Below are 25197 nucleotides of genomic sequence, written 5' to 3'. Positions count from 1 at the left end.
CCAGCGTCCAGCTGAAGTGTACTCCACCAACCTCCCTGGTACAGCGTAGTGGGAATCAAATACTGGCTGATACCTTCACATTGATATTTGAAACTGTGCCTAGCCATCAATCTCCTGTTTGCAGGGAAAGTCGATGACAAAAGTTATTTATAAATAATGTGCTCTACCTCATCCTATCTCATCTGTTTGAAAAAAAGCAGAAGAAATCTTAGTCCCTTCCTCCAGGTCATCCCCTGCACTGACCCTTTGCTAGCAAGCCCAGGCACAGAGGCAGGTCTCACACATGTATCCTCCCTCCTCTAAGAGGAACTTGTTTTGCTCTTAGTTTAACAGCCTTTTCTCTTGCTTCTGCACCTCTTAAATGAAATTTAGTGAGAAGGAAGGAGTGAATTCATGTAAAATAAACGAGGGTTATAGTTCAACGTTGCACATGTTGGGAAATGTATGGTGCAAGCATCCCATTATTGTAGAAAGTTGGTAGCATATTTACTGCTCTTCTGTTCCTCTTGCATGAATATTTCCCAGAAAAAATGAATTTTGCTATTCTTTTTTCATTGCGCTTGGAAAATGCTATACAGTTGCTCCAAGAGCAAACTCTCATAATTGGATCTAGATGGCAGCATGTTGTATTTCTGAATGTGTAAATGGCATGTCATGGCTGAGAAATGCAAAACTGTCAAGTGTCCATTTACTAATACCAAGTAGCTCTATGCTAGGCTGACCACAGAAATACCTCGTTCAATTTCAAGTGTTCAATGTATTTCACATCCTGACAGCCTCCTATTATGAATTGCAGACTTTTCTTGTACCTTATGAGCCAGAGCCCCATTGACTGATGATGAATCCCAGAATGCTTGGGCCCTTAATGCAGCTGTTTGTGCAGTAGCACAAAAAGGAAGCTAGAGCTGAGATTTTTGTGTTGACAAAGCACTGATTTTAATAATGACAAATTGTTTCTCTATAATTCAGCAGTATTCATATTCATGACCCTCCTGCTACTAAGTAAAGTCATCTATATGTCTGAAAATCACCTTTTTTACTTTTACTCTTCCCACTCTGCACATCTTTTTATATTCTAGCATTTTTGACAGGATAATCAAATATTTTCCAAATATGATATCTCTAAAGAAAGCAGCAAAAGCAATGTTTGGGAAGAAACATTTTTGACTTTGATTGAAGGGGAAACAAAAATGTTGAATGGCATTACTTCCTATATATATACACTTTACAGTGGTTGTATTCCACCCAAAGTGCTCCCAGTGCTGGGAGGGGAAGCCATTGTTGATCAGTGGTGTTACATGGCTTTGAGAGAACGATACCAATGCTGTAGTGTGTATCTTATTCTAACATTCTTTACTCAAAAAGCAAAATTGTCTTTTACCTGGGAAAGCTTTCTACTTTTCTATTATTTAGTGGGTATGATTATACATAAATTCTTTATTATTGACAGAAAACTCCTGTGCGTTGTTCCTTTCACTGTGTGAATAAAGTTGCTATTATTCTTTCTTATTTTTTTCTAATATCTATCCAAGTCTCACTTCTTAAAGGTTAATCATGACCACATTTCAATATAGCAACAGTTTCCCATGTTATATACATCTTTGATATGCCTGATGCCTCTGGTCCTTGATGAAGAAAACTAGGTGGTTCCACTCCATTAATTAGATTTTTTGTCAGTCCTGTAATTGTCTTTTTACTACTTTTAAGGGTGTACACTCACAGCCTGGAAAAAAAAAAGTTGCTTTTGACTTTATGCTATCAGTGTAAAGCTGCATTAGGGCGGAAAACTTAAATGGATTTTTTATGTCTGTTCATTCAGCACACTTGTATAAGAGATCAGCAGTACATCTAATTGTGGGCAAAGCTCAATGGATTCTGCACAAACACCATGCTATAAGTTGCACCTGTGGGCCCTGTGAGGTCTTTGCAAAATCTAGAGCAATTCAATCCTGTTATTAAAAAACAAAAACAAACAAACAAAAAAAAACACATTTTATGTGAAAGTCATGATATAGGGATTTGTTTTGTTGGTATTTGTGTTCTCATTGAAAATACTTAAACTTTCCCTCTCAGAAAAAAAAAAAATCTATTCAGTTTAGGCTCAAGAATAAACACAACTTCAAATTACAAAAACAGACCAGATGAAAAAGGATTTGTGTATTATTGTCTCAAGTCAGATCTGTACACAAACTTTCTGAAAGAAAATGAAAGTATCATTAAAGAAGCAGCTCTGAGAAGGCTCACATTGTTTTAGTCTCCAGATTTCAACGATGATCAAAGAGTTTGTATAAGGAGGTAGCTCTCAGTAATGCATTTCCTTGACTGTGTACAGTGCGTGTTCTTTGTTAACTTCTATCAAGCAACTGCATAATGCTGGTTGAGGTTGTCAACCTTCTTAGCTATAATCCTTTGCAGATCAAAATCAGTATAGGTTCAATTATTTTGTGCCAATTAATTTGAATATTCTTTGGCAACAGTTTAGGGTACCAAGCTATATTCTGCTCTGACTGGCTTTATCTACAGCAACTTGTGAAGTTCTCCCTATTACTGCACTGGAGTAATAATAGCTCTTCCTTACTGTTATTGACGATACATATACTGTCCTGATATTACCGCTGTCACAATAGAAGGTCTGGTTTGATTCAGCAGGTGAATGACCACACTGGGCTAGTCCAAGGTCCTCCACAATACCTACATAGTGCTCTTATAAGCCTTGTATTTACCACAACATGGTTAAAAATGCAGAATAATTGTAATTAGTTATGCTATAAGGGAAGGGGAAAGAGGCCATGGGTCAATACTGTTTTTCGTGGGGCAGAGTAGTCTGACATGGGCTGTGGATGGAGGAAAGCCTGGCGTATGAAGGTTGACTGTTTCAGCTGATGAAACTGATTGCTCTCAACTGATAGTACCTTGATTAGCCTTCAGAAGCCTCAGCAAAGAGTTGGTTAGGCAGATGGTGGGGGCAGCCCTACCTAACCCTGTGGAATAGGGAGGTAGGGTGGGCAGTCCCTCATCCTGGACTGTGGTCTCCTTGTGTACCTGAAGTCCGTGTTTTTGTTTCCTAACTTGCATAGCCTAGGTGAAAGAACTGCACATAGCCTTATGTCATAAATTCTGCTCTGCAACATGAAGCAGAGCTATAGAGTACAAGGGACACCCAGGTGAGGTCTATTGAGAGAGATTAAAACCCACATTAAGTGGTGAGTTTGATATGGATGCATATACTTGGATCAACTTTGAACACTTGTGCATAGCGTGACCCATATATACGGATGATACTGCAGTGCTCAGACTGAAGCCATAAGCATCACCTAGCCCAGGGACCAGCCATTAGGCTTTTTCTTCTAACCTTACCATATTTCCCACTGCTTAGCCTTATTTCTAGAAGAGGGTCAGCTTTGCCCTCTATTTGCATATGGTTGTTCTTAAATGTCTGATACCTAATTAAATAATGACATATTTTAGTAGCTTGTGGATATTACAATCCAAGAGAGATCATGTTTTAGTGCAGATTTAATATCTTTGCAACAAAACTAATTATTTTTCTAGAATTTCCAAAATATCCTAGGGGGCCTCTTACTTGTGTGAGTAGAAAATAGTCAGAAAATTTATTCCTGTTTGACTTTTTAATGGAAATAAACATCTCTTTCATTACTTCAAGGAAATCTAAATGCAACGCTTATGTTTTAAGCAATGTGAAACCTCAGTTATGTAGTTCCCAAAGGATATGATATATAATTGAGCGTGTTTGCTCTACCCATGTAACACCTGCGTGGTTATGATTCCTGGATAAGAAGAGGAGACTCTGCCACTCAGGAATCTGTGTAAATAACTGGATGCCATTCAGCGAGGGGAGCCAGCAGTGGCCAGGCTGCCAAATAACTAATAAGTGGTAATAAATATTTATGAACGTTGCATTTGAGCCAAGCGGTGTGCACAGGCCAATGCACATGCTTGACTCTGATCTCTCCACATATGCACTTTGTGTCATCTGGGCATGCTCCTTCAAATTTATCTCATCCGCAATGACCTGTGGTTAAATTTTGTCATCCTGTTCCCTGGAGATGTCCCGACTACTCTGACAGTTTCTAGGGGTGGATGTTTCTAGGCAGAATGAAACTACATCTTGAGTAACTGTGGATATTTTTAATGTTGGCAGATGGACTGCCGTGAGAAAAAAAAAAAAGGCATGTGCATGGGCACTGCAGGTACGTAATGCATTACCTGTATGTTTGGCACATGGCAGTTTTAGAACCTGAGGAAGGAAGCTCACTATTTCCCAGATCACAATTCAATACAGTGGCAAAGATGCAATTAGCCCTATTAGATACAGCAGGACTTCAGTAAGTTCAGTAGCTTGACCTAGTGACAGTACTTTTTTTTTTTTAAACTGGATTTTCAGATGTTTTTCTGTTTACCTTTCCAACCAATAAGTTAAAACATAATCCTCTGAGCCAGCTGAACTTTGGGAGGAATATGCTTGTGTATCTGCTAATGGCAAATAACAGCCAAATTTATCATTAATTTGATTAAATGCCCATAAATATGACTGTTTCTCTGACAGTTCTTTTAGTAGATGTTTAAATAAGATTTTCTCCAAATTGTGTTTTGAATGAAGGAATTACTCTATTATCATTAATGAGGCACCCCATAGTCTCCAGGTAGAGGAAAGCAAAAAATCTCTGAGCAAAGAAAATTACTACCCAGGACTCTGCGTAGTGCACGGTTGTGGAGCAACTATAAATCATCCCATTTAAACTGAGGCCTCTTATAAACACTGAGTGTTTTCACCAGGATACTTTCTTTCAAACAGCAAAGAGAGAAATGCCAGGCGTGTTGATATAGATGGGAGATGCAGGAAATTTATCATTTGTTTTTATAACTCTTCTGCTGTCATGTTGCTATTCTTGCAGTTTTATGAAGAGCTGACTGCTGTGTGTTACAGAGTATTCATAAATGATGATTAATTAATCCATTTTGGTGGCCTACTCTGAGCAAACAAACCTCAGAGTTAATTTAATTCTCCACTCTTGGTTTCAGAGGAAAAAAATACAGCATTTTCAGTTCACTAGAGGATATAATATTCTCAAATCAGCCACTTTCCAATTAATTTTGAATGGCAAACACAGCAAGGAAATTTTGTTCTTGTCCATTTACTTCTATTAAGGATTCATTTTCAATAATCAGAGAATTCTGAGTCAGCTCATTCTTACCTTAAAGGTTTGCTCCTGACACTTTAATAAATTATCATATGGTGCGTGCTTGAAGGCAACAGATTCTTTTTCTTTTTGCCCAATAACCCTCTTGTTGACACACAGTCATTTATTACTATTTCTGCCATCACCTAGCTTGCTGGGAAGTAATTCTGATAAAGTAGTACCAAAACGTATGGTGTGGAGTATCAACTTCCATAGAGAAGGAAAATGTCATGAAAGAAAGAAGAAAAAGAAAGATCATGTGTTATCCTAGAAACATTTTCTTCGCGCTCTGAGTTTTAAGCTAATTAGTTTCTAAATATGCTGCTGAAGGCTTGAGTTTCCATGGGATAATATTTTCCTACACCAGCTCTTTGCAGCTGGTGTGGCAGTGTGGGATGAAGGAAGAAAGAAACACTTATAAAGGGGAAAATAGATTTAAAGGCCTGAGCAAGGTTGAAGTGGATGTAATCATACACCAAGAGTTGGATGATAAAAGTGGCTTAAACTTTTATGTTTGTTTATTATATATCTATTGTGTTATTAGTACCTACTGGGCTACTAGTTACAGAAGAAAATATCCTTTTGGAGAAGGGGTGACTGTAGGGTAGATACAGGCATTTTTGTAGCTTGCTCTCTTTCAGTACAAATGTATGTTGGTTGTATTGAACCTCAATACAAGCTGTGGCAGGAGGAAAACAGGATATGTTTACGATGCCGAATGTGCATAGGAAACAAGCGTTTTTGTGAATAAAGAAGAGATACTGCCCACTTCCTCAGGCAAAAGTTGCTGACTGCAATTACGCTGCCTGTACAGACAGCTCCAGCTGAGATGCCCATGGGACAGGAACCTCGTGGTCCTCTGTACAAGGACAAGTGTCTGGTCACTCTTGTGCTTCACTCTATCGACCACATACATGTGGTAAAATGGTTCCTTACATTGCCCAAGCAGGACAGTGGGCCTCTATACAAAGAAGAATAGGACCAGCTATTTTTTTTTAATTTGGTTTGATACAATTGAGACCATTAAAAGAAATTCTGGCATATCTGGTTAATAATAAAGCTCCCTTTTGCTCTGGTAGAATTAACATAACTCTTCTCATGTTGGAGAGGGACACACCTGTCACTATATGCAGTAGCCTGCTAATAATGACTCAGTAAGTATTGACATTTTTGTGGTGGTGGGGATTTTCTTTCTCCTGTTCCTGAAACATGCTGAGGTCCTCTATTCACAGGGCCCTTATTAGAACTGCATTACGAATTACTTTTGGATTGCAGTGCATTTCCTACAAAGCCCAAGGTTATTTTATTTTACTCTTTCTGCAGCTATGCTCAAAGAAACAAAGCAAATAAAAAGAAAATAATATTAACACTCAAGATGTTTCATAATAACATTCCCAGATCTCTTGTGGAAGGTATGAATGAACCCCTCTCTGCATTTACTTTTAATATTCTGAAACAATAACGTGTGATTCTCATCTGTTTTGTGATGAGAGTAGGAAACAAGAACAAAATGTTCTAAGTATGGTACATGTGGGACATGTAGAATCTAGATCTAACAGACTGGAAATGAACAATAACCCTTTAGTTACGATGAGTTTAAAAATGTAAACGCATTTAAGTGGCCTTCAAAATTAAAAGCATCCCATGACACAAAGAATTTGAACAAAACAAGATCGCACACTGCAAAGAGGCAAAGCTAGAATAATAATATACCTTATCTAGGGTGCGTCTGCAGCTTCTCCTGAGTTGAGTTCAAAGTTACCTTTCAATCACAGGTCTGATTTCACTCTTGACAACCAAATTTTCATGGAAGAAGCTAATCTTCTTGAAAGACTACATTTCATCTCAGAATGAAGCTTCTTAGGGATGTTTGATTGAGATAGGAAGAGAATCTTAAGTGTTAAAACTTTCACATTTTCCTTTTTCTACTACTTTTATTTTTTTCAACCTTAAAAATGGCTTAGTCTGTCAGTTGCAGATATGTCTTATTTGGTTGATTTTTTTTTTTTAGGACAAAAGCATTTTGTGCAGGGTATGCTTGTGTCTCTGGGTACTCTGTGGTGATACAGATATAAATCTAGATCAAAGTGTGTGTGTATATACATATGTTAAATGTTTATACATATATATAAATAGGGAATGCAGGAATGGCCTATGCAAATTTTTTATGGCGGAGCTTTGGAAAGGAGATGGCAAAAGACTGAATTAAAATACCTTGCAATAACAAGCAAAAAGAAGGGTTAGCCCAGCCAAGTTCACCTCTGTAATAGGGGAAAAAAGGTGAGGAAGAATAGAAAAAGAGAAGTATCTTGTGGACTAAGACACTGGATATAAGGAACAGTCTGCTCCTTGGTGCAGATTTAACTTTGATTTAACTACCTCTCTCTAAGGGATATCTGACATTCCTGGTTCAGGCTACAGAAAATCTTATTTCGTTGCATTCAGCCATGACCAGGCAGAGATAGGAAAGCCTTGAGATGGTGGGGGTCCCATTTTATGTTTTGTTTTCTGCAAGCTTTTCTGCTTCTTGAATGTAGCCATATGTGCAGATGTTGACTCATACTTTTTGAGAAGCTTTGTCCTTGCATACAACAAGATCTGCAACTATTTCTTCTGTTTCAGAGTTAGATTGATGGCGCCTCTCAGATGGAGATAGTGGCTTTGGACCTGAAACAGGGCTATAACTAAGCAGAAATTAGGAAGGATGCTGCAGTAAAGGGAGTGGCAGTCTTAGGGGTTATCCATCAGATTTTTGAGGTCAACAAATAATGAGAACCAGACTGGCAAGTAAATCCAATTAACTGACCACTCAATTGAGCAAGTGGGTCTTGCTGGGTCTTCTCAAAGCCCGATACACTTATTCTTGCTTTGGTGTTTGACTGAGGTGCCTTTTGTGCTGCTTCTTGCTGGCTTAATAAAAAGCTCTCCGGTTTAAAGACATTTTTTAGGAGAAATGACTCTCTTGCTCTTGTTTGTAATGGTGATAATATTTAGGGCTGTATTTATTAGCTTATCTTGGCTGTTAAATGTTTATGACTGTTCTTTATTGTCTGTGAAGCAGGGGAGTAAAGGAGATGAACTAGAAAACAGATACTGGAAGACCTTCTGGATACTGCAGCTGTGATATATAGAACAATTTGTAAGAGCGTGCTTTAAATATGTCAGAGCATTTCTCAGGAGACTGAATGAAAGGCAATGGTCAGAGAACACGGACTGAACCCACTTAGTTTTGAGGCTGACATTTGGATGTGGAAAAACCTGCTTAAATTTAAACTCCAATGGAATTCCTTAAACTGTTTTGTGAGAAACCTGCTTTTTGGGGCTGAAAGTATTCTGGTTTGGGAAGTGGATGTTATGAAGTTTTTTAATTACATATTTTCGTGGTTTACATTTTGGAGCAAAGCAGGTTTGCGCTGTTCATGTCATTTGCTCGCTGCATCTCTGCGTTTGTTCATGTTAGCAGATGATAGAAATGACTGTAAATGTGCCTTAGAAATGTATCGCTTCAACTAGCACATCACAGATTTCATAGTAAAGCTCTCTTTCCAAACAAGGTACCCTAATGCAGGTTGAATTTAACACCAGTTAACTTGTCTTCTCTCTGTACCAAGGATGTCAGAGAGAGAAGTGCACACACAGTTAACATTTGAAGGGAAGTGATTTTAAAAAAGACAGAAAAGCAGTGTGGTGCAGTGCTGGTAACAAAGGAGGGAGGGGGATTTTACAAGTATATACTGGGAAGGGAGAAACTTATTCTAAGGGGGAATTAAACAGTAAATAATGAGAAGTAGAATAAAAAGAAATGCTGTCTGAAAATGACTGAAATATTGAACACTCGGAAATAAAATCTCCCTTACATTTTCTTTTCTTTTTTTTTTTTTTATAATTACATAAAGCAATGAAGCATACATTTAAAAAAAAAGTGCTTTGAAAGCACCTCAAAGCACCGCAAGATGGTTCTAAGGAACTGGCAAGATTTAGGAAGAGAGAAAAGGAAATGTCACAGTTTGTTCAAAATGGTTTAAAAAATGTCCCTCCCCCCAAAAAAACAACCACTACCACCAAAAAATACACCACAAAACCAATTAACTTTGTTTTTTTCTGTTGAAGCTGTGGAATGCTGTACACCTGCAGTAAACTTAATTTTTTTTCACAAGGGATCAGGTTGCTTCGATGCTGCTCAGAACGTGAGACCAGATAATTTTCTGTCATATTTAAGTAGCTGGTTAGTGTTAGATTCAGATGTTAAAGCCATGGTATTCCTCTCATATAGTGCTTTAAAGAAAACCCAGAATTAGTGGGCTGAAACAAACACTTCCTAATGGTTCTGATGCTCTTTGACTTGGGATGCTGTGCTTGCTTTTTGCCCTTTAACGCTGGCTGCAAATCCTCTGTGTGTCATGCACTCTCCTGAGGCCTTTGGTTCCCACTGGAAAAGTTTGCAAGAGACAAGGGGAAAGAGACTAGAAATGAGCTGCCAGAGCTTTCATTTCTGGGAAGAAAACTGCCAGTCTGTGCAGGAATGGGCTGGGGTGGGTAACACTTTTGTGACTGAGTAGCAGTGTACTTCTTTGTTTCATGATTTGTCTGCAGTTAATACAGACGTGTGCTGTCACAGCACAGTGACAATAATTTTAATTCTTAGTACTGAGATGTTTTAATTTTGCTATCAAAATGAGATTAGGTACAAAAGCAGTTTTGTAAAATTTCTGTTTGACCAATTGATGTTTTAATTGCCTCTTTCTTTTTCTTCTCCCTTGCTTATTTCTATTGATTGGGGTGGTTTTGCTGTTTTTTCACTACTGGCATGGAAATGCTGATGCTGCACTCCTGTCCTAATTAAAAGTTTGTGAATAACTGATTTTTGATGTTGCTGTCAAACCACAAAGTAAATAACATTGGAAATAATAACATAACACTGATTGAACTGCTAGCTTTGGTCTGGCAAGGGAGAAAAAATATTCTATTTGAATATTTCATTGCTTTTTTTTGTATGAAATGGTAAAGGGAAACTCCAACAGCCACAGTAATGTCTCATTTTCCATCCCAAACTGTATGTGCGTTTCTTATTTATAAATATATTTGAAGCTCCTTGTTATTGTTCTGAGCCTCCAAATGAACGAAACTGTTCAGAGAGGAGCAAGATGGAAACCTTTTGAAAAAGTAGCCCTATTTAGGTTTATTTCAAACCCAGTCTGTTCACTTAGACTTTTTCCACTAACTTTAATGAGCCTTGCTTTGAAGTGTTTATGCAAAGAATAAATACCCCAAACTCTAGACTCGAGCAGCCTTCCGCATTAGCTGGGTCCTGGAAAGGTCCAGCTGGGATTCTTGTAACCCTCATTAAAACTCAAAGGAAAGTTGGTTTGATTTCTGTCTGTGTTGGTGGAATTTATCCCTCCTCTGCATACCACTAAATCATCTCTGCCAGACGTGACTCATCTCTAGGATTCATAAATTAGAGAATGAAAATATATCTCTGAGCCACAGAGTATTCAGTAGAAGCCATTTAAAAAAATCCATCAGAAGATCCCTTTGACAATCTCTCAACAAACTATTCTAATGCAATGTCACTTGGGCATTTTCTAATTTAACCATCTATGTAGCATTTCTTTATAAAAGTGCAAACATTTTTGGTATATGAGCTTAATATATGTTTGTTATACATTTGCTGAAATTGCTAGATGGATCTGGAGTAATGGATAGGGTTTCTGTAATTCCCATGCTTGTCAAACTTCAGGAGTGAAATAAAGAGAATGTGCAGTAACCTTCGTTGGTGGTGCTTTAATGTTGGGAAAGGGAAGCAGATATAAAGTTCTTTCTTGCCCGTTTCAAGATTTAGTTGCAGGTTCTTTAACTCATACAAAAATTATCTCCCACCATCCCCCTTCCAAAGCCACTTTGTGACATCTCCTATGAAATATATATGGAACATACAGTCAAAGAAGAAGTCATGCTGCAATCTACATAGGCTATTGTTCACTATTATAATCAAAGGAGTTGCAATGGAACTCCAACTTAGTTATAAATAAAATCTTCCCATCTGATGCATTATTCCTATTTAGTTAATTTGCTATCCTGCATTTAATTATTTTTGAAATGTGCTCCAGTATTCAAAGTAATTGAAAAAGTATTTAATCAAAACTTGATTATTTAAGTAGTGTTCTTACTTGCACTTGTTAGGGGGAATGAGATTATAAGTGGATGTTATAATAGCCTAAGGAAAGAGATTTCCCTGTGTTATCCTGTCTGTATGGATGTCAATACAAAGAAGACTTTAGGCCAATGGTCCAGCAGCTGAAAAGCAGACAGTCCTCCTGGCAGCTGGTGCTGATGTTGACTTGGTTCTGTTGTGCCTGGGCTGCTATTCATGCTAAACTTCATTCATCCCCTTATTGTGCATCTGTCTCTCTTCAGAATAGCTTATACCACTACTTGTTCGCACACATTCAGGTTTCTGTTTCTTTGCCCCTGACACGGTAAGCTAGGAGGCCAGAAATAGCTGACTTAGTTTGTTTTTAGACAGCTAAATAACTGTAAGCCACTGCAAAAGGTAGTGGTGTGCTCATTTTAATCAAGGCACCGCAATTATTTCTGAAATTTGAAACAGTCTGAAAAAGACTGTCTAAAAGCGAGTGGGGAAAACCTGTAATAATTCTGTTAACTGGAGAGTAAAGTATGGCTTTTCACTTCTGGAAGTCTTGCCTCAGAATGACTGTGGGCATGAAACGAAGTGTTTTCAGCTGTGCTCTTGCCCTCTGTGCTCTTACTCTCAGGTAATATATGTGGTACTGCTTGGTGCAAAGGGGCAGCTGTTGGGTTAGTAAGGTGAGCAGGGAAGGTGATGAATCGGTGCTGTGAAGGGAAAGAGGGGTCAAACCATACTGCAGCTGTTTGCTCTTATGTATTGGTGTTATTAGTCTGCTTACAAGCAACAGTTTCACCTGCAGGTCTGTCTAATGAGGCAAAATGAAAGAGGTTTCATGGCTCTCCAAAAGAGAAGCCAGGAGCAAGGAGGCCTTGTGCAACACCACGACTCAAAAGTGAACTTGGTAGCAAGGTTATCTGAAAGCACTGAAGCAGTCATTAGGTTTCCAGGATTTTTAATCCTGTTGCCTCTTTGTTATAATTTGCTGTAAATCCATACAGCCCTCCTCTATATTTCAGTGCATGCTTGATACTTTATATTCAAAGATAGGTCATCGAGAAAGAAGCTAGGCCTTAAATAGGAGCTCTCAAAAATTCTGGAAAAAAGTAGCAGATACCTGAGCTTTGACCATGAAGAGAAGTGTGCTCTGTCACTTTGAGCCCCTACAATAGCTGCTTTGGGAAAATGTCATTGAACTGCACTGGTCAAGTTTAACTTTGTTTAAAAAGTATATAAGCAGTTTTTTATAAGCGGGATTTGTTTGTTTTTATGAGGAAAACTCCTGGAAATTTTGCCCAACTATTGTGTTAGGCTCATCTACAAGAAATAATAATGTAAAAACTGCTGAAGGGAACAAAAGCCAGACAGAAATGCAACAACCACAAGCAAACTTGCTCAGAAACCCTTTTGTAACTTCTAGCCTACTTGATCAAGAAGACACCTCATAAAATAATAAAAGGATTGTCTGCTGTAACTGTAGAAAGGATTCTGTGAAACCAGGTCTTTTTTTTTTTTTTTTTTCCCTCCTGTCCTTTTCAAACTGGGCCAAACTGGGCCACAGAGGTGGACACCTCCACACGGAACTGGGCAGATAACTAGCTGCGTTAAGACTTTTCTAACCCAGGACCATTCTTGGATTGAAATATGATTTTATGGTGATAATGCTTATTGCTGGTATGTAGCTTTAGTTGTCACGGTAGCCTGGCAATACTATGAGAGTGCACATGCACACATTCACTTCAGAAAGCAGAAAAGGAGTTTTATTGTATCCTCATTCTGCTGAAAAGCTCATTCTTCATGAGGAGGGGTTCCCCTCTCCCCTTTCTGTGTGCCCATAATTCACAACGCTGCCAGTGGCAGTTGCACATGCAGTTGAGACCAGGCCCCAGCGAGCAGGAGACTTGTGGAACCAAGTGGCAGTAGAATTACAGCAGTTACTCTGTTTCTGCAAATCTCCTCCACACCAGGTCTGGGCTGTTGTTTTAAGGGTAAAGCAAATGTTAACCAACATCACTAGTGCAAAAATAAACAATGCTACAGACAATTCCTTTCCTTGCAAAACTTGAAGAAGGGTAACTACAGCAATACGTGAAGCAGCTTACATTAGGGGGCAGTGTGTTCTGGTTATGAATTTTATTTTATGGAATGGTTTCTACTCATGAACTAGATTAGGCACATCATTAAATAAAGTAAAAAAAAAAAAAAAAAAAGATTTTGATAAAGCCTTTGCATTTCAAACAGTTGTTTTTTCTATAACCCATTTGGATAGCACTCGTTGGTTTACACCATACTGCTCTTGGTAAACCCCACAAATGCATAGTTTGATATCCGAACGTTAAGAAAGCTTATTAATGAGCATAGGCGTGTGAAAAGCTTCAAGGCTATACACTGGGAAGTCTCTCACTGCTACTCCAATACGTACTGTCAGTGGTTTGGAGAACACATCACGTTCAAAGTGTATTTTTTATTCAACTGAGTTTGGAATAGACACTCTTGATCCTTTTCAGAAGGTGCTATAGATTTTATGATACTGATCTGTATTCTTTCTCTCTTACTTTGAATAAAAGCCAGGCCTCCCCATTTGTTCATTTGTGTGCTGTCCAGATTTGGTATTTAAAAAAAGATGGGTGCATGAACATAGGTGATTTTTTTCCTACTCACACTAGTAGCTTTCTGAGATAGGACTGGATTTTTTAATTTTTTTATTTATTAAATTTGTTTTTTGTACTGTTGTCAGCACATATTTCATAGGGTAGTGTACCAACCTGACTTGAATGATGGTGGGGTTTCGTGGTATATCTTACTTCAGCTCACACATGATTAAATTATATTTCTTCCTGTCTGAAAAAGCATTATATTGGAGCAGATTCATGCTTACCTTAGAGTTGGGGAAGTGCATGTCAGTATTTCACTTGTGTGGCTCAGCTCAGTAAAATATCAGTTTTGATGAGATAAAGATAGAAAATCATAAAAGTATAGGGGGGAAAATCAAACATTAACAGTATAGATATAAAGCTGTTCTTTTCAAATGTCACCCAATAATATATATTGCACTCTAAAGTTATTGGAACATAGCTTGGTCAAAATAAGCTCATGTACTGAAGAAAATCGAAGAAAACCTTTTCCCCCACCTTTTCTTTGGAAGATAGTCTATTTAAATCTGTCATGAATGTCACTGATGCATGATTAAATCTGGGATGCTTTGCCTGCCATTGCATACCGCCTTCCTAGGAAAAGTCTCATCTCTGCTGCATCACCTCTGAAACTTCACTACCTGTAATAGGCAGAGGGTAGAACTGCTTTTCTCAAGTTTTCTGTGTTTTATGTGCAGTGTAACAAGTGGGGAAATGTGTGTGCCCATGCATCCTGAGGGACCCCTCTAGGGATAGGTTTGGTCCTTTCTGGGTGAAGACCAACTGGGGGAAACCTGACAGGAGGAAGGAGATGATCCAGCACCTGTGAGGTTGGTCATGCTCTGGAGGACCCCAGAATAACAAATTGAGGAGAGCATGATAAAATGGTGGGATAGGCCTATCTGTTTCATCCAGTCCAATAATACTTCATGAAGGCTAAACTGTAGGAAAAATGAGGGGTAGGGTAAATATTTAGTAAAATTCTTAGACTAATTGAACAGCTACTCTTCTCCACAGCCTCAATCAGTTTCTTGAAAGAACATTTAGAAACAATTGCTTTGAAAGATCCAAAGGCTGAAATTTGTAATGAGCAACTGTGAGCTTGTAGCTCCTTGCTTATTTGCTGTCAGCAAAAAAGAAATACCTGAAATTAAGGAAGAGGTGATTTTGTAGAAGTCAGGGTGGCCTGAGCATACTCAAAAACTTGGATGTGGAATGGGCGATTGACTGAGGAAATGGGGATTCTCTGAGCATCCCTGTTCTTGGAGAGAGGAAGCACTTTGCTGCTGAGGGCTCAACTGCCTAAATCTGGGGAAATCTTCAGATAAATGAAAGATGCGCAGGTGATGATCAAAGTATGATAAAGCTCAGGATAAATCCCAGCAGCATCTCAAGACAGTGATCAGTCAAATTACACTTCAGGAAACTATGGGGAGAAAAGCCAGTCAGAGGTAAATGGAGAGAGGACAAAGAACAGTTTTTTATTCCCCAATTAGCTGTCACATGTATGGTATAGGAAAAATCCTGATATCAGTGTCCCATTTCTTTATGACCACTGAATTGCTTTGACTCAGCCAACTTAGCTCCCCAGCCAAAATTTTCACACACAAGCATCTAATTATAGAATACCAAAATCTATATTTAGGTCTCTAAATAAGTGACCTGGATTTGAGAGTTAGTTTCAACTGAAGTTTCTTTAACTCTACAAAGAAGTTAATGAGTACTGCAATTTGAAACCACTGAAAATTAGGCCACCTACCAAGACACAAGACATTTATCTTGTGAGTAGTATACCTTGAGTGGAACAGGAGGAAAGAAGGACAATAACAAAAAATAATTGGTATGGTTTTTGTTCTCATCCTTCATCCTCTCACCTCTAGGCTACTGTCTCAAATGGCACCAGCTGTTGTTTATAGGCAAGGGGACTGAGATGTTTCAAAATACAGCATTTGCAGACATGCAGCTTTCCTCCTTGATCCTTGGTTAGATCACAGTCACACCTGTGTACCTACCTGCATTGTGTTGTTTTACCTGTGTGTGCATGTGTATATTTGTGTGGTATGGTTCAGGCTGTTTTATTGAGAGACAAATTGAGCAATAGCTATGCAAATCATCCTTAAGAAAGCCTGTGGCACTCTTGATCAAACCATATGTGTGTGTATATGTATACTTATATAGACTGTTTGTGCACATATACATTTACATCCATATGTATTAGGTTATGGTTCATGTATTCTTGACAGAGAAAAAGAAATGCAGCACTGAACAAAACAAATGTTCTTAGGTAACACTGCTCCTGGTGCTGTTCTGCAAGTCTTTTTTGTGACGTTCTTACCTGTGTGCACTTGCCTCATTAGTAACGTTCAACCCATTTCATTTTTTTCTGTAACTGTTAGGTGATGAATAGGCATTAGAAGGCTATATACTGCCTGGAGGTATTATTTAGCTACACAAGACCTATTTTTAAGAGTTGGTGGTAAGGGAATGATATCAGCCCTGAGCCCTTGGGTTTCCATCGAGCTCTATTAGGAGTGTGCAGAGCCACAGTTGGGGGAGCAGGGAGGAAGAAAGCAGAATAAGGTGACACAGCTTTCTCTGCTATCACTGTTTTCTTTCAGTCTCAGTTAGACATGTCAGTGCTCTTTCCTCTCACAATGAGTCAGCTTCAGGGTGGGAAACAGTTTGAAAATGAAACGAATACATTTTCCAGCAACTTGTTGCATGCAGTCAGAAATTTGCAAAAGACGGTTTTTGCTTACTTCCTCTTAAACTGCTTGTTACTTCTGAGTAAATGGTCTTGTTTTTTTTTTTTTTATTTCCCAAACAAGGTCAAAGAAAACTAGTGTCCTTCCCTTCCTCCCTCCCTCCTCCTTATTACCCAATGCATCCAAAAACTGCAAAAGAAGGTACCTACTGGATTCAGGAGAATGGTGAGAAAGAGTTCACCTCCTCGGATACTTTTGTCCAGCTCCTGAGGACCCCCAGGATATTCCTTGTAAAAAATAGTATGAGTGAAAAGGCCACAGGTCTGTCGAGGGAGCACCTGAGAACAAAACAACAGCACCATTGTGATATTAATGTATTTCTGCAAATTTACCCCAGCACGTTCACTGTCATCCCTCCAGCAACTCGAACAAAGCTGCAGCCTTTCCCACTCTGTAACCTGGCGTGTTTATGGCCTCTTGTGCACCTTCTATGCTCTCACTGTAAGCAAAGGCAGTCCTGCAGATGTGATTTCCAGATCACAGCTGCAAAGCTGCATCACATGCTCTGAGCTTTCATGCAGACTGCTTTAGCCAGCTCATCCAGTAATAATTAAGGGCTTGTTTCCTGGCATTTGGAAGAGGAAGAAAGAGCTAAACCTCTCTTCTTCCCTTAGCAAGGTTAGTTTATTAAAGGATAAATAGTGCTTCCTGGCCATCTTCACTATTGCAGGCAATTAATCTTAAAGTTCTTGACACATTGAACTGAATTTGTTCAAGGCTATGGACCCCAAATGAGCTGTGGCTTTACATTTTCCTCAGTCCAACATTACATACTATACTACATATTGTGTGAAAATGAGTGAAGCCCTGATTCCTGCTTGTGAAACGTGTTCAGGACTGGTGGAGCGCTTATATGAGACTAGCCTGAGGTCAGGTCTCCATCCCATCATCAATCAGGGGGCTGTGTGTCAGAAACCTGCAAGCTAGCAGATGTGGGGAAATAAACGGATCTTGGAAAACTAGATGTTTTAGTTACATTATTAGCCAGTTACAATTGAAAGGCTCTGGTGCAGCAAGTAGACAACAAATGTTAAGGCTTACAAATACTGCCTAATATATGCAGAGACACAATTCACCTGGGCAAGGCCTTTTGTTTCCCTGCAGTCACTGTTTTTGATTTTCTTTTCTATTCGGTTAAAGCAACAAAGTCTGCATTCAGCAAACCGTTTTAATAAGTGTAAATGTATTGCTGAATTTGAGTCTATTCTGATCGTAATTGGACTCTGTGCAGTAACTTGTTGTTTTTGATTAAGACATATTTCTTTTGTCAAAATGTTGATCCCCTAAATGAGACTTTATATGCACAGGCAATATCTGCATCAGCTGGGGCTTTTGTTTGGTCCCAGAACCTGGCTTTCAAATATTTCTTAGTTTATGCATATATAATTTTGCAGTTTCCTGTCACCTATTTCAGTCACACGATCAGGTCCATCCTAACGTTTTTCCTCCAAGCCGCTGGCTGGTAGGATGGGTTAAATAATTCTGCACATTTTCCTGCCCTTTGAGCAGGTGAAGTATGCAGATGAGGAGCCCTCTCTCTTCTCACCCCAATGCATGGTGTGGAAGAGTCAGGCACATGTCTGGTCGCTGGTTCTTGGGAGCTTTAGGAGCGCAGCTCCTAAAAGAAACCTTGGCCCCAGAGGAGTGCCATGCTTGCTGGAGGAGATTACTTCCACCTGTTCATCTTCCCAAGTGGTAGGTTTCTAATCCTTTCATGCATAAAGATGAACCAGACCTTGAAACATAGGTCTTAAGCAGTTTAATGAATTTCAAAATATGCGTTTATACTTCGGTTGATGGTTGATAGTTGATTGGGCTACAAATACACTTAGTTTCTGAGGATTACATATGCAGTTGCCTGAGTTTGTGTGACTTTTTTAAACTGGCTGCATAACAAATGCACTCTTTTGGCATCTTTACAAGTCCTCGATCACAGAGAATTTTAATGATTGCTGTAAAACTTGAAGCATTTGGTAAAAATAGCATACTTTTGAGTCACTTAAAGTAGTATTGCTATGAAGCATGGAAATGTAGTGTACCATGATGCCATTGTGGATGAAGCCCCGTCTGTACCGTGCAGGCTTCAGGTGTGGATATTCTTCTGTGCTGGTCACTCGGATGTGCCAGACCTTCTTCCAGGCCTCATATAGCTGGATGTGAACTGGGTAGACCCCGGAGTGATGCGGAGCCACTGCGTACCCCATGTCAGTTGGTATGCCATGCTCCTGCAAAACAGCAGAGGGAGGGATATATTTAGGAGCAGAAAAAGAACACGCAATTATTCAAAGTTCTTTTTTTCCCCTGCAGATCTCAGGATCAGAGAAGCTGTTGTCCTTGGACAGCCTTGCATCTATTTGTATGTAGCACACGCTAAAAACGGGGGAGAGATGGAGGGAACTGGAATTACAGTTTGATAACTGCAGAATGATAAATAATCCTTTTGGATTACATTGTGTTACTGTTATATGGAATAGGTTTGCCTATCTGTTGATTACATATTGCGTGCATTTTAAGATGTCCTATTATTTTGGTTCTTTTTAAAGGTAATCCAGGAAGCTGATGCTAGTTATTTAGTAAGTGATCAAATGGCATTAGAGCAGTAAGCAGAAAAACTTGTTGCTGTGGCATTTATTTTTTGTTTCCTATTACCAGAGTAAGAGCAAAATACCTTGCTGATTCAAAACCAACTAACCAACCAAACAAAAAACAAATATCCCCTATAGCTTCTGAATCTGCTTATATTTTCCCATGGCATTAGGGTAGTAGCAAAAATGCTGGACTGATAGACATCTTTTGTTTCATACATATTTATTCAGTTCAGTTTCTATGAGGAAATATGTGCATTTTCATGGATATAATCTATAGGCTATCTTGAAAGTATATTCTGATGGAACAGTGAGGAGATTATATGCAGGCAGAAGGAATTAAGAAAGTCACTTGAATGTGAGTGTACTGGTGTGCTGGGCATGTGCTTTCACTCACGAATAGCTCCTGCCTTTGTTCTGCTCCTAATCTCTCCCATTCACACGGGCTGTCTGAAAACCCCATCTGATGGGGTCAGTTAACCACCTCTAAAGACTAGGATGTTTTTAAGAGATCAAATTATTTGATCAGGTCATTAACTTTGTTGGTCTGAGTGATGTTCAGAAGTGCACCCAGAATTTTGTCACCAGCCAGGAAGAAAGGATATGTTCTGCCACTTCTCCATTGCCCCTTCAGACCCTTCAACTTCCAAGCCCTTTTCAGCTCTCCCATGGGATCTCCAGATCTGTAGGCTGTCGCACTGCTGTGGCTCTTGCTGGATCACTTTCTGTGCTCTGGGTGTTTACTGCATCTGTTTTACTCCCAGTACCACACGGTGTGGGACAGTGTCCGTGGCCTCAGCTCTCAATGTTGCAAAACTTCCTCTCTTTTGCTATCCTATGGCTCACTAAAATCACTCCCTTCTCCTTCCAGGAGAACAGCTACATCAGACATTTTATGCTCATATATAACTAATACAGCTGAAAATGGTTAAAAATGAGATAATCTGTTTGTCCTTCCTTTTGCCCATGTTATCTAATAACTTTATCTAATTACTTTAACTCTGGCAGTGGCAGATTCTGCTGGGCATCTTCAAGTACTTTGCAAAGAAAGGCTTTTGGGTCATTGACAAAATTAAATTAACCCTATGAGGAACACTTGTTCATACACCACATAATGCAACCACTTAAAATTATCCATTGCTTATTAGTAAATATCTTAGGTTACCAGATGATGGGGAGAGGAGGGGCATGTGAAAAGAAACCCAAACTCATTCTTCTGTAATTTACTGAGAGAAAAGTATAATTTCTGCTTATTAGTGTTACATACCTGAAAGACATTAGTCAGTTTAAGGGTGAGATGATGAGTAGCTGTACAAGAAGTGTCAACTCCTTTTTTTCTCTTTTCTTTAAACATGTATAAAGGAATAAGTTATATCTAAGGGATTTTGAAAAGTCTGGCTATTTATTAACAGGATGCCTGAGTGTATGATGCTTACAGTTGGATATAGTGTATTGACTTGAATCTGCCAACCTTCACCAAAACCTGTTAGGGAGTATACACAAATGTAAAGCAAGACTGTCTTGAGATATAGCTAATGACTACTGCTGTGAATATGTCCGACAGTAGGTGTCTGGATGAATACATGCAAAATCCTATTTATCTACTTACTATTTGCAGCTGGTATTGCCATAGGAACAGAATGGTGAAATGGTAATTTACCATTCACAAATAAAATAAGGCAGCATATTGTAAGTTCTCAAAATAAAAAGCTAATTAGCCTCTGAATAAACCTGGGCACTACTTAGTTCATCACATAAATACTTGTCAGTCACTCAGACACCCAATACAACTTTAAGAAGGAAAAACTAAGGCATAATCAGATTTTCTTTGACCAGTTCCATGTTCGATTTACTTGGGTAAATTAAATATATATCCTCTTTTACTGATTTCTGTTGCTCTGTTTCCTTTTGCTTATTTTGTTATTGAATTTAGTTTAGGATTGAGAACTAATGTGTTAAAAGGGAACATACATTTGACTCCAAGAAGGACTTGATCCAAACTGTCACACAAAATGGGAGATGCCATTAGTGAGTATTTATTTTGTCTATTCTAAGGAACAATTTCCTACAAGATTTCATCAGGTTATTTTTACATTCAAGACCTTGTGCATTTATTTGCATAGTTTGGAAAACTTCTGGACCTTTCTGGCACTGAGAAGAACAGTATCACATTCTTGAGCATGCTTTAGCTGGGACCACAGCCATTATTTTTGTACAGGTTAAATTTGCTTTCCTATTTCTCTTGTGCATTGAGTTCCAACTGTAATTTAAGTGACAGCGTAAGCTGAAGATGCAGTGATGCCTGGATGAGTTCAATATTAAAGGAGAATCACTGTTACAACCTGGGAGATAGGGGAGAATATTATTAAAATAGTTGCTGCAATTTTGGCAAAAATTCCCTCGGTCGTCTCTACTTCTTCCCATGTCTTGGTTTGCATCACAGAGTGCTCTGAGAGCACGTGACCTGCCTTGTTTTAAGGTCTAGACCTGACCAGAAGATGCTCTCCAGGAGCACACCTCATGTCCTTTGGACACCAGTGAGGACATGGTGTATGGATTAGATTAATTCCAGCCCAACTTTTCCTCTGATGCCTGCATGTGGCCAGCCCATCCCCAGCAGCAGCTGATTCATGTGGCAGAGCCCAGAGAGCCATCGTCTCATACTCACGCTGATGCACCCAAGCCAGAGCACTGGGAATTGGAAATTCACAGTCCTGCCAGTGCAGCCTGGCTTGTATGCACACACTTCAAAGTTTCCTTACCCAGAGCCCATTGGCAAGACAGGTACTTCCACAGGTGATCTGAAAGGCTGAAGCAATCTGCCAAGGCTGCTTATCTCTCTCAATTATCATCTCTGTTCAAGCAAGTGAAGACTTTTGACCTTCCTATTTGTACAGAAATAAGCTGTATTCGCCACGTCAGCATGTGCTGCGTGTACTTGTTCTGCATTTGGAAAAGTCTCTGCTGAAGAATGGATGACAGGTGATGCAGAATTAGCACTGCTTTCCAGGGGTAGGTGTAGTTTCAAAATGTAAGTTTGAGTTCCTATAGCCTTTTTTCTGTGAGTAGATGTTGGAAATTTTAATTAAAAAAACAAAGCAAAACACACACAAAAAAACAGTGCCAGGAAAATTGGCTATTTATATTAGCAGGATGTTTTTTTGAGAAAGAGACACAGTTTTTGATTCTGCCAAATATTACTTTTCCTTGTTGAAGCACAATAAGAACTAAAATTAAACAAAAACAAAAAACGTGCTATAAGACAACTGACATTCATTTTTTTAAAGACCACCATTGATTTGTTTTACAGAAACATCTGGTACTGGACATTACTGGGGAGAGAATAGAAAAGCCCCCCACACTAACCTTTTAATTCAGTAAATCTTATGTCTACTGTAGATCTTTTCATACAGTAAATGGAACTGCAGGATTCTCTTTGATGTAAAGAATTCTTAGGTGAAAAAGTTAATATAACCTCAGGCAAGTTTGCTAAAATTTTTGACTTTGTTCAACACTAGATGATAGAATAAATGTAGGACTTCATAAGATGCTATCTTCCAAAGTTAAGATTTACATAAGCTTTGCATATTCCTAGCACTGGGATATATTTCTAATATTGCTGCAGATGGGTGAGATTCTCTGTAAGAGATTATATGTTACTATGTAGGTTTAAAATACTTAGTTTCTTTTATTTGATAAATGATTTCACTATGTGCTTGTCAGCAATCATAAAAATGTGTGGTATTCTAGCCTTAATGGACACATGATTTCTGTTCTCATTGTTTATGTTTGTGGATAATTTTTTATTGAATAAACATTTCATCTTTTAATTTCAGTTCAATTCTAAACTGTTAAAATCTTGTTTAAAAGCTCTCTAGCTAGACAAAATGATTCACCAAACAAAAGGTGATTATTATCAAGAGACGGGGTTTTAAGTTGTGCAAAGCTAAAATATTTTTCTTAGTTTTATGGAAGGGTATGTCAGGTTTGAGTGACTATAACTATAACAAAACTGTCTGGGGTCAGTGGCCTGCTGGAGCACTAGCTGTGAGAGCGCAGAGCTTGTTTTTATTTTACATGGTGGAGGAGCATGCTGTGGACAAACATATTTTGCCATGGATTACTGTCACAGGATTAGGTCAGTTTAGAATTGTGGATTTATCAAACTGAATCCTGGCTCCTAGTTCTACCCCAGTATTTTTGCAATAAAGTGTGACAAACCTCTTACTAGCTCTGTATGTTGGTACTTGTTTTGCATCTCTGTTGTGTGCTCACTTGGCAAGTGGCTGTAGGGTGTCTGTCGGGTCTAAGCAAAGCGGGATCTCTGCTGTTGCTGTCAGATACAGAACTGGCAGCCACGTGGGAAGGGACAGCACAGCAGTCTGCCAGGTACCACCACAACTCCTGTTCCAAGCCTGCTCCTTGTCTGTGTGTGGTACTAACAAAAGCTGAGAAAGGAGAGGAGCTCTAGTGATTTGTTCCAAAGCATGCTCCTGATATGGATAAAAACACTAATGAAGATCGACAATTCAGGAAGAACCTTAGGCAGAATAAATCTCATCCTGTTTGTACAGGGAAACATTATCCTATATATGCAGAACACTTTTAGAATATTTTTAGAGGCAATCTCTAGTGAGCATCTCTAATTCCTAGTATTAACTACAGATATTAATAATGGGACAAATTAGACTCTTTCATCACATGTAGGAGCTTTGCATTTCATATGTGGTCACGGGTGTTTTTATTCTTGTTATTTAATTGGTATATTAAAAGCCCATGGTTTCTTTGTGGTTTGGGCAGTTCAAGAGTTTTAGGCTGAGGAAGTGCTAATGTGAATCTGGTTGGTTTAGAAACAGGAAATTGAATCCAAGGAGGGATACTAGAGAGGGTCTAAATGGATTTGTTTGTTTTGTATATGTATCTCTCTGAATTGATTTGTTTGTGTATGTGTATCTCACTTGTTCATATCAGATCATAGCTCCGTTTTTACAGCTGATGATAATTTTTGCTGTATCTCTACCATGCTTTGGGTGTATGTGCTCACAAATGAGCACAGAAGATAATTACTGAGCAAACAAATCAAGGGACAAAATAAAGAGCTACAGGCTTTGCATTAAAAATATTCTACCTTTTCTAAGATAAAGATGCAGAAGAGGGGGAGGAAGAATATCTTGTGATTAAAGGATGGCAGTGAAAATCAGAACTTGATTTGTTTTATTTTCTGAATGTGCTACAAGAGACTTCTGCTTGCACAATTGTTTAGCTCTGTATCAATTGCATAGCCTATAAAAATACAAGAATAATAGTACTTGAGATGCTATCAGTTTGCAAAGCTTAATCCAGGGCTTAATCCATTAGTATCTGTAAAGGCTTTTGGGTTCCTCTAATAGAAGAAGAAACAACAACAACAAAACAACAACAAAAATTATGTCAAAACAAACTTATAATCAAAATAAATGTAATTTTCCTTTAGCTGTGGATATACCATCCACATTTACAGAAGTATTAACACATTAGGATAGCAAAGTTCTGGGTAGTTTGCAAATTACTTTACCAGAGTTAAAGCTCTTGTGTTTTGAAGTGTCTAATGGTTTAGGCTTTCTGTTGTAAATCTGCACTGATGGGTAACAGAGATGAAGACAGAAATCTACAGAAAGCGACTTTGCTCTTTGTCTAGAAGAAGTGAGAGAAGAATGAAGGTACGAACATACTGAATTAATAGGGGAGTACGAAGGCTTCAGGCTGCCTTCCTCCCCACACAAGTGAAATGTCCTCTGAAATAGCAGCACCCTGGGAGGTTGCCTGAAAGCCTACCAGGCGTTTGTTTCCTGTCATTATTCCCTGTTCTTATAGCATGTTCTGCTG

At 38.7% G+C, this 25197-nt stretch overlaps 1 protein-coding gene across 4 annotated transcripts in view; it reads right to left on the bottom strand.

Moving 5' to 3' along the window:
* NDST4 (N-deacetylase and N-sulfotransferase 4) overlaps positions 1 to 25197 on the bottom strand; it is a 155897-nt gene that overhangs the window by 21695 nt on the left and 109005 nt on the right. For all 4 annotated transcript variants that reach the window (XM_040554869.1, XM_040554868.1, XM_040554870.1 and 1 more), the window contains 2 exons: positions 18787 to 18972; positions 16897 to 17025 (listed from right to left, as the gene is read on the bottom strand). In XM_040554869.1, coding sequence (XP_040410803.1) covers positions 16897 to 17025; positions 18787 to 18972 — 315 coding nt within the window. The remainder of the gene's footprint in view (positions 1 to 16896; positions 17026 to 18786; positions 18973 to 25197) is intronic.

Source organism: Cygnus olor, chromosome 4 (genome assembly GCF_009769625.2).
Source record: "Cygnus olor isolate bCygOlo1 chromosome 4, bCygOlo1.pri.v2, whole genome shotgun sequence".
In the NCBI taxonomy this organism is placed as follows: domain Eukaryota; kingdom Metazoa; phylum Chordata; class Aves; order Anseriformes; family Anatidae; genus Cygnus; species Cygnus olor.
The sequence above is the reverse complement of the archived record's forward strand: the minus strand, read 5'-3'. Positions and strand labels throughout refer to the sequence as shown.